Source organism: Geotrypetes seraphini, chromosome 9, assembly GCF_902459505.1.
Source record: "Geotrypetes seraphini chromosome 9, aGeoSer1.1, whole genome shotgun sequence".
Classification (NCBI taxonomy): Eukaryota; Metazoa; Chordata; class Amphibia; order Gymnophiona; family Dermophiidae; genus Geotrypetes; species Geotrypetes seraphini.
In genome coordinates, this window is record NC_047092.1 from 123,648,550 (window position 1) to 123,661,976 (window position 13,427).

Consider the following 13,427-nt stretch of genomic DNA (forward strand, 5'->3'; position numbering starts at 1 on the left):
GAGGTGGCAGAGCTGAAATCAATCATTTACAAAGGAGAGAAGATGGACAGTTTATGGAAGGTGCATAGAACGAAGGAAGATGCCATATGGAATGGGGAGAGGGCTGATGCTGCATGGAAGACAGAGAGAGGACAAATGCTGGATAGAAAGAAGAGAGTGAAGACTAGATGATTAAAGCAGAAATGACAAAAGATAGAAAAAATATTTTTTTGTTGCTTTAGAATAAAATAGTATTGTAGTTGTATTGATAAAACTTTAATAAACAGAAAATAAGGTAATCTATTTATTGGACTAATTTTAATATATTTTTTTACTAACTTTTAGAGACCAAAACCCCCTTTCTCTGGTCAGGACAGCATGATGTAACAGCAGTATACTATATTGACCTGAAGAAGGAGGCTATGGCCTCTGAAAGTTAATTGAAAATGGATTAGTCCAATAAAATGGTATATTCTTATTTTCAATTTTTGATTTATTTTTATTTGTTAATTTGTAAAGTGGTGATTGTTTATCAATTTCTTCAAATTTACATCTGCTATATTTAAATTTTGTAGAGTATTAGGGGGCTATGTGTCATTGTTTGTTATGTTTTACTGTATGCAGTTTGGCTTCTTGGCGGTTCAGTTTAACCTTTATCTACATATACCTGTGTGCCTAGGGGCCCTCGAAGAATTAATCCTGCCCTGCATGAATCCACAACATCCTACCTTGGGGAGGTAATCTATGTGATGTTCTTTCAAAAATGAAGCTGGCAAGTATTAATAAATAACTTTAAAATCAAATCTGGAAAAATCCAAGATGGCCACTGAAGGCCTATTTTGACTAAAAATAGCCCGGGAAAACTATAGAGAATCCTCACAAACAGAGATTTTAGGTGTATGTGTGTGTATGTGTGGGAAAGGGAGGGTTAGGACATGCAGGGAAACCATCTAAAAACCCTTTTTGAAAGACACCTCCCCCCCAAATCTCTGATTCAAGCTGTTAGCTGGTACTCACAGAAACATCTACTGACAGGGAAACACTGCAGATGGAGTTAGAACAGCTCACAGGGAGATCCTCTGCCTCAACTTGCTGGAAAGCTGAACTTTGAATCTTCTGACTGCCCCATTGGACTGACTTCATGGCTGGTCACCTCTGCCACCCTCAGACATGCCATGCAGCACGCCTGATGGAGGAACGCAGTCTGGCTCTGATCCAGGGCGTGCCTCCCCAGAATCATGCAGTCACATGCATCACATGATGCACCAGGATGGGGCCTAAGGCCCGCAGTTCCTTGCTGGAGGCCAAGGAGGAAGTGGGCATCCCTCCTGCTGTTTGGTTTTTTTGAAGGGGGAGGGAAGAAGAAGGGCCGAAAAGATGGAATCCCTCCTGCCATTCGTTTGCAGGAGCAGTGGGCGGCATTTTTGGGGAGTGAGGGGAGCACTTTGTCGGGTGGGGTTTTATTCTTTTTTTTTAAATTGAGCAGATATTTTGCGCGTGTAATACCCACATAATATCTCTGTCATTAAAAAAAAAAAAAATGAAAAAACACAGAAGAAGCGCTGATAGCAGTGACAGGAGGCTGCTTCTCCTGTCACTACTGTCAGGGCTCTGCCCAGCACAATCGCTCACTGAGCGACTGAGTCAGGGAGTTTGAATGCAAATGACTTGCACCTCCATGCAAATCATTTGCATGCAAAAAAGATAGTGAATCAATCACTGTTTCAAAGTTGGCCAGAGAATCGGCCCAATTGAATCGCTATCTTTAGTGAATCTGGGCCCTAATTCTGTAGTCACCTAATCAAAGAAATTGCTGATTGGATTCTACCATCCTTTGGATTGAAGCTACTTAACTATCTTCATTCTTTAATATTCTCTCCATTAGCTTCTCCCTCGCCAAGATATGAACAAAATTTTTAATCTTCGCTCTACTTTTATGAAGAGCAATGCTAGTGCAAGCCTATTAAGGTATCTTAGGCGAACCTTCCCCTGCCCCACACACATTTACTGGCAGAGGCCCTGGAACAGTAACACCTTCTCTCTCTCTCCCTCTCAACATCTTCCCCCATTCTCTCTCTCTCTCTTTCTTTTAACCCTCTCTCAGCAAAGCATATCCTTACCTTTATCCATAGTGACCAGTATCTCTCTTCTTCTATCCTCCCTCTTCTAACATAAGAACATAAGTGTTGCCATACTGGGATATATCAAAGGACTATCAAGTCCAGCATCCAGTTTCCAACAGCGGCCAAACAAGGTCACAAGTATCTGGCAAGATCCCCAAAGAGTAAAACAGATTTTATGCTGCTTATCCTAGAAATAAGCAGTGGATATTCCCAAGTCCATCTTAATAATGACTTATGGACTTTTCTTTTAGGAAATTATCCAAATCTTTTCTTAAACCCTGCTAAGCCAACTGCTTTTATCACATTTTCTGGTATAAAATTCCAGAATTCAATATACAGCAGATAAAGAAATATTATTTTCTTTGATTTGTTTTAAATTTACTACTTAGTCATTTCATTGCATGTCTCCTAGTCCTTGTATTTTTGAAAAGAGTAAACAAGCCAATTCATGTCTATTCATTCTACTCCACCCAGTATTTTATAGATCACTATCATATATCCCTCTCAGCCTCTCTTCTGCAATCTGAATAGCCCTCCTCTTTATCATTTCCTCACAGGAAAGTCTTCCCATTCTCTTTATCATTTTCATTATCCTTCTCTGTACCTTTTCTAATTCAACTATATCTTTTTGAGATAAAACATAAGAACATAAGAATTGCCGCTGCTGGGTCGGACCAGTGGTCCATCATGCCCAGCAGTCTGCTCATGCGGCGGCCCTTAGGTCAAAGACCAGTGCCCTAACTGAGACTAGCCTTACACAGTATTCAAGGTATGGTTGTACTATAGTACAATAGAAAAGCATTATAATATTCGCATTCCCTCTCACCTCTGTTTCATAGCCAGCACAACCGCAACATTAATCTCTTTCTCCTTTCAGCATTACCCAGCATTCTACCTCAATTCTATCTGCCTAGCATTCTCTCTTGCATCACCCTGCCTACAACTTCAGAGCACTCTCTCTCTCTCCCCACCCCTACCCACTCACCGCTCTTTCATTTCAACCCCACCATCCACCATCTGCTATCAGTCTTTCACCTTTCCCTTCCCCTCAGCCCAGCATTCTGTACCTCTCTCTACCTGCCTTGCACTATCTCTCACCATGCACCACACCTATTTAGCAACCATAAGAATATAAAAACTGCCCAGCATCCTGTTTCCAACAGTAGCTAATCCAGATCACAAGTACCTGGTAACATCCCAAAAGTGTAAAACAGATTTTATGCTGCATATCCCAGAAATAAGAGTGAATTTTCCCATCCATCTTAATAATGGTTTATGTACTTTTGTTTTAGGAAATAATCCAAACCTTTTTTAAACTCTGCTAAGCTAACTGCTTTTACCAGTAATAGTGCCTACTTTGTAGGTGTGGACATTATGCCTGCTTGTGAACAGGTATAAATGCCCACACATATAGTAAGCACTTATGCATGTAAATTAGCATATTTTACAACAAAAATGTGTCATTTGTAACCCTGCTCATGCTCCACCCAAATTGTGTTCCCAGCAACATCTGCAATAAAAGCATGTGTATTCATATCAACTTGTTTACTTTTATACCTGATCTAATATTATAAAAATCATTTTATGTATACATACCACCACACATATTCTAAATCACTTTATAAAGTTTTCTCTTTACTGTTAAAAATCAGGCACTGACCCTCAGACTCTATATATAATGCTGAGATTTGTGTACAGATCAAAGATCCACATGCAAATTAATTTGCTTATGAGCAAATTATTGCAGTTAATTGATATTAATCAATTATTGCAATTAATTGGTAATAAATGAGATTTGCGTGCACATCGCCTACACCCTATTCTATAACCCTGCACACCTAAATCCACTAGTGAGCAACTCAAAAGAGGGCATGCCCAGGGGAGTGGCAGGGGCATTCCTAAAAGTTGCATGCGGGCTTAAAGAATAGCCCCATTTCCATGCCAAAAGGTTTGGAGTTAGGTACCGACGTTACACCAGGTTTTAGCTGGCATATATATCCCCACTTAAAGGATTTTTGTCCACATCCTACCCATTCTGGCATCTTATACAGCCTCCTACTTTGTCTAATGGAAGAATCAGCCTTGATAAAGAGGGATGACATATGCCCTTCTCTAATCTTGTGAAACTACTCCCATATCAAAAAAACATAGTTACTTACCAGTAACAGGTATTATCCGAGGACAGAAGGCAGATATTCTCATGTGTGGATGATGTCATCCACGGAATCCTGGTACAGATGGTCAAAAGAGCGTCTTTCATATTGAGAGTTTTTGAGACCATTCACATTGATGCATTTATATCTGGCATCAGTTAGCAGGCTCCTCAGTTTTAGTGACAAGCCAAAAAGCCAATCTGGGGAGGTGGGTGGGTCGTGAGAATATTTGCCTTCTGTCCTCAGATAAAACCTTGTACAGGTGAACTGTGCTTCATCCTAAGACAAGCAGGCAGACCTTCTCACATGTGACTTCCTAGCTGCCAGAGTCATGCCTCTGAGAAGATGGTTACTGGAAAGGATTATGGGCCTGACGAGACCCAGAGGGTTGGAAGGAAACTGTCTTCTAAGAGAAGAATAAATTGTGCAGAACTGCTTAGCCAAACTAGCTATCCTGGTTGGAATACCTCTCCAGACAATAGTGGGATGTGAATGCATGGATGGAGGACCAAGTGGCTGCTTTGCAAATGTTCTCTATGAAAGTGGCAGCAGATGAGCTACTGTAGTTGCCATTGCTCAGCCTTTATGTGCTGTGACATTCTGTGCCCAGCCTGAGAGTAGCAAAAGGAGATATAGTCTGCTAGCCATGTAGAGATAGTTCTCTTGGTGAGAGAAACTCCCAGCCTGTTGGGATCAAAGGACAGGAACAGCTGAGTGGAAGTTCTGTGGGATTTGGTGTGTTATAAGTAGAAAGCAAGGGCCTGTTTGCAGTCAAAAGTATGGAGCACCACTTCACCTGGATGAAAGTGTGGCTTGGGAAAAAATACTGGCTCGAAACGAGACTTCATCAGGGTAGAAAGGACAATGTTAAGGTTCCAAGTCACCACAGGAGGCTTGATTGGAGATCTAGTACTGAATAAGCCTTTCATTACTTTGGAAATTACAGGATGTGCAGATAATGGCTTTCCATGCAATGGAGCATGGAAAACACTAATAGCACTCAGATGCACCATGACTAAGTAATATTCTTTTTTTTTTTTTTTAATGTAATCTAAAGCATTTCTATATCTATATATATCTGGAAAAGTTAAGAGGCTGGTCTTGTAGTCAGGAAAGCAAAGATGCAAATGGAAGAAAAAATAGCTGAAATGGTATAATGGGGAGACAAGACATTTTTTAGATATATTAGTGATAGGAAGAAGTGCAAAAGTGGCATTGTGAGACTCAAAGGTGAAAGGGAGAAATATGTAGAAGCTGATAAAGAAAATGCTGAATTGCTTAACAAATATTTCTGTTCTGTGTTCATGGCTGGATCACCGGCAGCAGGACCAGAGAAGACAAACATGAATAGGATGGAGGAATGGTAGACCATGATCAATTTTCAGAGGGTTGTATTTGTGAGAACCTAGCTAAATTAAAAGTACAAAAAGCGATAGGGCTAGATGGTGTACATCCGAAATTGCTGAATGAACTTAGGGAAGTTCTGGTGGCTCCGCTGACTGACCTTTTCAATGAGTCTCTAGAGTCGGAAGTAGTACTGGAGGATTGGAGAAGGGCGGGTGTGGTCCCTCTCCAGGTGGAAGTAAGGAAGTAAGTCAGACTTACCGGCCTATAAGGAGAATTAAAGAGATCCACTTCTGGTGTTCCCCAAGCTGCAAAGATCTGATGGAGTGTGGTGGGACTGAATGACCATTCATGTGGCTGTAGCTGTCTGCTCAGGGTGTTGGCTAGGAGGTTTTGCTTTCAGAAAAATATTGCGGGGAGTCACCTAGGACCAGATCTGGATTGCCTCTTGACAGTTGGAAAGATCCTGTACTGCCTTGTTTGTTCACATAGAACATGGCTACCTGGTTGTCTGTATGGATAAGTACTAGTTGTTAGAGAAAACCATCCTAGAAGGTGTAGAGAGTCTTGCAAATTGTTCATAGCTCAAGGAGGTTGATATGAAGGGTTCATTCTAGAGAACTCCAGGAGCTTTGAGAACGGAGGATGTTGAGGTGGCCTCCCAACCGCGCACAGAGGCTTCGGTTGTTAGCACCTTCTGATGCAGTGGCTCCTGGAATAGAAGGCCTCTGGATAGGCTGGTGGGTGACATCCATCACTGAACTGCTTGTCAAAAAGCTTGTCAAAAAGCTGAGGTGACTCTCAGGTACTGGGATAAGAGCCCATTTGCTGGAGACCACTGATTAGAAAGTGCCCATTGATGATCCCTGAAATGGAGATGGGCGAATGGAATTGCATATACTGTAGAAGCCATGTGTAAGGATCCGCAGCATTTGGCACACCGTTATGCAGCAATGAGCAGAAGCTGCAGATGAGACTTCTTAGTTGACTGCAAACCCTATGAGTTTTAAGAGCCGAATTGTTCCTATAAGTTATTGTATTTACTTTCTGATTTTTATTTTTTTAATATTCTTTAATTGTAAACCACCTTGATGTTGATTGAAGGGTGGTCTAAACATTTAAATAAATATAAACATTCATGGCTTGGAGAGTCAACTGGGGCATAGTAGCCTTGAATAGTCAGTCATCCAGATAAGGAAACACTTGAAATCCATGAGTACAAAGGATCGAAACCACAACCACTAGGCATTTGGTGAATATTCTGGGCACTGATGTCAGCCCAAATGGGAGCACTTTGTATTGAAAGTGGTATGTGCCCACTTGGAAGCAGAGGTATTTCCTGTGAGCAGGCAGGAAAGGAATATGGGTACACATTTCCTTAAGGTCTAGGGAGCAAAGCCAGCCATTCTGCTCCAGGAGTGGTAACAGGGTTCCCAGAGGGGCCATATGAAATTTCTTCTTCACCAAGTATTTGTTGAAAGCTTGGAGGACTAGAATTGTTCGGATGCCTCCTGTTTTTGGGGGGGGTTTGAGGAAATATGTAGAGTAGAACCCTCTGCTCTTCCCATGTAGAGAAATTGCTTCCATTGCATTGAGCTGGAGGAGGGCTGAGAGCTCCTGGTGGAAGGTCCATTGCTGTGACCTGAAACAAGACTCTTTTGGGGGGTGGTTTGGAAGTGATTGCAGCAGACAAAGAGTGCAACCCCATCTTATTATATGGAAGACTCAGAGGTCTGATGTTCTTAAGGTCCAGTACTGATGGTAATAGATGAGGCGACCCCCTATGGGAGGAGTCTGAGATGAAGAAAAAGGGATAGTGGCTATGCTCTCCAAGAGTATGTCAAAAGGACTGCTGCTGCTTGTCTGAGGTGGCACAGAGGCTGTGATTTCTTTTGCCTGGAGCATCTTTGAGTTGCTGGGATAGCAGGCACAGAAGGCTGATGACATTGGTATCTGGAATAGTAAGTGGAGCACCTGGAGGTGTTTCAATACCGTCTTGTCAGCAGACATTGGCGGGACTTTGAGGAAGATAAAGAAGTCATGCACTCTGTATGACGTTTGATCCTCTGGGAAGCCTCCTCTATCCGGTCTCCAAATACATCATCTCGGTACAAGGTATGTTATAAAGATGATCTTGTACATTAGAGTACAAGTCTGAGACCCTGAGCTGAGCTTGTCTTTGCATTGCAATAGAAACTGCAGAGGCTCTGGAAGTAATATCAAAGGTGTCAAATGTAAAGTGTGCCATATATTTCCTGGTCTCCAGGAAATCATTAGTTAAATGCCTATAGGCAGAAAGATGCTCTGATGGCATGTACTGCTGATAAAGAGACATCTGTTGGATCAGAGATTTTAGGTAAGGTCATATAGAAACTGTAGTTCAGAATCCTGGTTGCCAGCATGGATCCCTGGAATATTCTGTAGCCAAACCTGTCCAGAGTCTTTCCTTCTCTACTGGGAGGGGTACCGGCAGCTGTTCTTGTACTATGTGGCCTTTTCAAGGCGGACTCTACCACCAATGATTGGTATTGCAGATGAGGTCCATCAAACCCAGGGCAGGATTAAATGCGATAGTGTGTGTCCAACTTGCGTGGTGTTACTGGCACTTGAAGAGGTGCTTCCTAATTTTTAAGTAAAGGCCTCCTTTATAAGGGCATGGAGAGGAATTTTCACACAGCCCTTAGGCCATTCCTTACAATCGAAGTTCTGCCTGAAGTTGTACTATAGATTCCATATTTATAGGCAGCATCTGCCCCATCTGTCCAATGAATTTTGTGAAGGACAGAGCTTTCAGGGATGACCCACTGAAAGGCAGTGGGGGAGACAGATCCAAAGGCCTACTAGAAGACTCATCCATAGACAAGTCAGGCCACTGGAAGAGCAGAGAGACAGTTCAGAAACATATTCCTGGTGGGTGGTTTCTTTTGAGAAACTGACTGTTGAAGAGAAATGTCTAGGAGGCCTTAAAAAGGAAATGATCATTGACATGAGGAGCCTCGACAAAAGGAAGAGGAACTAAGCTCCCTTGATAAGGCATGGCTAGCCGTCGAAGCTAAATTGCCTATTGCGTACATCAGCTAGAGGCGTTGGTGAACGCGTCTATGAGCCCAAGAGAATTGCCACAACGAGGCTTCTCAGTTATGTTTGGTCTGAGTTGAGGCAGGATTAAGTGGTAAGGATGTGATGGGTGCTGGTTGTGTTGGGTGTCGAAGCACCGGAAACCCCACTGAGGCAACGTGCTTCAGATTTGACACCAATTTAGCTCTTTTAGCTGATCAGGCAGCAATGGCGCCGGTATCTCTATAGATAAGGGTAGAAAGGGCGCTTGTTGTGTCAAATATCGAAGCACTGGTAACCCCACTAAGGGGCATGCTTCAGAGGTGATACCAGCGATGGCTATGAAGAAGACTGGGACACATCTGATGCAAACATGGAGGGAGAAACATGCTTCTGCTTACTGGCTGTCTTCTGAGGTTCCCCCAAGGGAGGCAGCACTGGTGAGGCAGATGCCATGGTCTCTGCATCAGAATGTCCAGGCATGGCTAGAGCTCTAGTGTTCTAGCTGCCCAAGTTCAAGCAGGGAAAAATGCCACTGTGGTTAACCCGGACATTGGGAGGGGGTGGGGGAGTTGGCCTCAGCTCTTCCAGCCTGAGGAGAAGCTAGGCAGCCTGTAGGCATGAAGAAGCAAAAAAGAGGAAAACTTCTTGCCCTATAAAGCACACAACCCCCCCCCCCCCTACACACACACACACACACACACACACACACTTAGAGGAAGTCTAAGGCAGGTTTCTTCACTCTGCAAAGAACGAAAAAACTAAGCAGCCTGCTGGCTGATGCTGGATATAAATGCACCAACACATGTGCATTGTGGTCATTCTCAAATACTCTCAATATAAAAGCTGTTCTTTTTGACCTTCTGTACTGGGGCTCCATGGATGAAGTCACCCACATGTGAGAAGGTCTGCCTGCTTGTCCTAGGATAAGCTGAATTCACTTGCTTAACTGGTTGTATTTTTAAGGTGATTAGAGTAAAAAGCTACTGCAAAAAACTTGATTTTCATGGAGATCCTGTGCTATTTTAACATTGACCACCAAGACTTGGGTGAACAAGAACAGTGACACGGAGACATCTTACCTCTCACTGGTAACCAGGACCTCCAGGATGTTGGAGAACAAGAAGTGAACTTCAGACTGGTTCAGTGCCAACTTCAGGTTCTCATTTTCCACAAAGAGAGAGACCATCAAGCTTAAACTTTTATAATATGAGGCCTCGGAAGTCACAAGTTCAAACATGGCCTGTAGGCAAAATACAAAATAATCTATCTCTTGGTTGATACTATAAAATTGTTATTGTAAACTTATTGGACTTTTAGTCTGCCAATGCCTGGGTGTGACTGCATGGTATTTTACATTTGATTTTTTGCTACAAAGTATAAGCAAAGTTGTTCATATATATGTTCATTCCTCTTGGGCTGCCAGACTAGAAAGAGCTGAATGTAATTACACACATACTGTATATTTTCCAACCCTCCATACATTTCCCACCTGTGCTTGTTTACCTCCTGCAGTTTGATCTCCTCTGGCTGAAGGATGTCTAGGACACCGCTGTTTCTAATCTCAGGGAGATCCTGCCACAAGTTGAAGTTAGAACCAGAGCTCTGGAGTCGATTGAGTGGAGGGGGAGGCCTGTTTTCCTGGGTGTTGAGTGGTGCTTCCGTTGTTGGAATCTCTTCATTGTTCTGGGAGTCCAGCTGGTGCTCTGTGTGTACATATGCATCCTGTTGCCGCCTGGTTTCAATCTCCTGTAGTGTAGACTTATCACGGTATTCCTGGTACAAGAGCTCTGGAAAAGGATGGCATTGTTATGAAATATTCTGGGCTAACACAGTTGCTGAATGGTAAGTACTGGGTATACCATGAAGACCCAGGTTCAAGTCATGGCCCAGGCTTTTTCTCTCCAGGCTAATAGAGACTGAGATACAGTGGAGGCAGCCTTCACAGGATCTGTGAATAGCAAAGAATTATAGCTATTGCTGGATAGCAACACCTGCTGCTGGAATCTGGGTGTATGCATACTTTGTCCAACAACTATCACAAAGGTTGTGCAAGGGAATATTCTAAAAATAGGGAAATTCTAAGAGTAGTTACAAATGAAGGGTCATGATACCATAATTCAATGTGCTTGAGCTCACAGAAAAAGCAGGAAACTGCCAGACCAAAAAATACATAAGAATAAATAAGAACATAAGAATAGCTATAGTGGGTCAGACCAGTGGTCCATCTAGTCCAGTATCCTGTTTCCATGGCTAATCCAGGTCACAAGTACCTGGCAGAAACCCAAATAGTAGCAACATACCATGCTACTGATCCAGAGTAAGCAGTGGCTTCCCCCATGTCTGTCTCAATAGCAGACTATGGACTTTTCCTTCAGTAACTTGTCCAAAGCTTTCTTTAAAACCAGATACACTGTTACCAATCTCTCTTCAACAAATCAGAGCAATAGATGATGGAGAAAATAAGGATGCAGGTGAAAAGACAGCAAGATAAGAATTCATTTATGAATTTATTAGTTCATCTGTAAGTACAAAATTGTCAGATAAGGGTTCATTTACAAATTTATTAGTTGATTTATAAGTAAATAATTGCCATTTTCTCAGTTAGTGCCCAGGAATGCTCTAATCATTTAAAATTTATATTAAAAAAATTACAGCATATGTCTGTTGAACTTCTAGACTCTTCTGTTACTGATGCTATATTTGCAAATGGTACAAGCATCTTGTTATCGCAGAGCATACTTCTGACTGAACTCTGTCCCTGCCTTTCATCCACAACTGCTCCCTAGGAACAGTCTGACTCATAACTGAGAAAGACAATCACTGTGAACAACAAGTTCTATTCCTTAAAAACATAATATACTATTTCTAACTGTGCACACTACAATTTGTGCTTTTAATAGTGCAGACATTTATGGTACTGTACAAAATAATGTAGCTAAAAACACAGTATATTATGCTAAGATTCATTGGTCAGAGGTTTAGAACAGGCAATCCCCACATAAATCAGTTTTATATTAGAAGCGCTTCTTTGAAATGTTTCCAGACACAATGCTACTGAACTGCTTTGTGCACTTTATTTAGAAAAAATCAAGAACGTATGCTACCAAAATGTTGCCAAGAACCAGTTTCTACTCTTATTTCCGGTTAAATACTGGAAACACAAATAATAATAATAAAACCCAACTTGAGTATCTCAGTCAGAAAGAAGCATACATAACAGCTGCTGTCTGGTTGGCTGATAGTCCTTGCTCACTGAAGAGCAAAGAATGCATGATAAAAAATAGAAAAATGCATTTTCAATTGTTTATTTCCTAAATTTAGCATCTGATTACAGCTTGCTCACAGGGCATCAGCTAATTTAACAACTGATGTTTGAAAACCAGCTTGGTTTCTATGCGGTGTTATTGCAAATTTCTATACATTTTTTATTTTTATGAATTATGAGTGTATAAGATATTCATGCTATTAAAGAAAATATTAATTTCATTGTATAATCATGTGAATGAATTGTGAAGACTATATAACATATAACACCAACATTGATGCCCTTACACTGGCTGCCAATAGAGTATCATATCTTCTTTTAAGATTCTAAGCACCTTCTCCATTTTTCTCTTCTATTTCCTAAGTCCTGAATCTTATTGCCTCCTCATTCATGCAAATATAAAACCATGATACTGCTTTTCAAGTATGTTATCTCTGATACTCGCATCCATACTACATATCTATTAACCTACTCGGCCACTACGGTCCTCAAAAACTAACTTTCTTGACATTCCCTCCACTCAAAAAATCCACCTTGAAGAACACATTAAGGGGCCCCAGTGGAGGAACCTGCTCTTGGAACAAATGTAATTGATAACATTCAAATCCTCACTAAAACTACATTGTTTAAAGATGTTTATCCTACCTACTGTACTAATCTGTGATGGAATATCACTAAGCAGAGGCAAATGGACAGGCTAAAGAGCTAAAACCTGAACCTTACAGTGGATGTTACTTAGCTAAATGTATGAATACACTTTAGGAAAAATTCTAGAAACGGCACCTAAATTTATTTATTCAAAAAATTTATATTCTGCATATCCCACAATTCTATGCTGATTACAACAAAACATCCAAAATAAAAACAACATACACATAACAGTTTACAAAATAGAATGAAAGAATCCTATTACACATTAAAATAATCAAACTCATCAAGAAACTATGCATGGGACAATACAACGTTCCACCTTCAACAGCATTAATGAAGACCGACTAGCAGCTCATCGTACAATACTTCAATTTATAAAAGTGCACAAAACTGTACAGTTTTCAGCCCTTTCCTAAACTGTAATACAGTGGAAGCTTGCCTAAACTCAAATGGTAGCCGATTCCAACAGAGAGAGTACTATATAGATAATATCATCTTATGATAACCCGACTGTCTCACTGCACTCAGAGGGGGCACTTCTGAACAGAATTTGTCCTTTGAACCTAAGTTCCATGACGGCTGATAAAAGTGGAGCAATGAGCGTACTGCCACAGGACTATCGTCATGCAGAAGTTTGAATATTAATCACAGAATCTTAAATTCGATGTGCACATTGATGTGTAGCCAATGCAAATACTTCAAGATTGGCATAATGTGCTCAAACCGCGACTCATGCACAATAATGAAATACAAGGCATTGCAGTTGTCAAAGATGGGATTCAATATCACCACAATAGTCATTCTGAAATTATCCTCAGATAAGTAGTCCCTTAGTCTGCAGAATACACGCAG

The 13,427-nt window shown here is 41.3% G+C and overlaps 1 protein-coding gene across 2 annotated transcripts in view; it reads right to left on the reverse strand.

Annotated features, from left to right (window-relative positions):
- NGEF (neuronal guanine nucleotide exchange factor) overlaps nucleotides 1–13,427 on the reverse strand; it is a 290,217-nt gene that overhangs the window by 101,200 nt on the left and 175,590 nt on the right. For both annotated transcript variants that reach the window (XM_033958541.1, XM_033958542.1), the window contains 2 exons: nucleotides 10,163–10,446; nucleotides 9,739–9,899 (listed from right to left, as the gene is read on the reverse strand). In XM_033958541.1, the coding sequence (XP_033814432.1) occupies nucleotides 9,739–9,899; nucleotides 10,163–10,446 (445 nt within the window). The remainder of the gene's footprint in view (nucleotides 1–9,738; nucleotides 9,900–10,162; nucleotides 10,447–13,427) is intronic.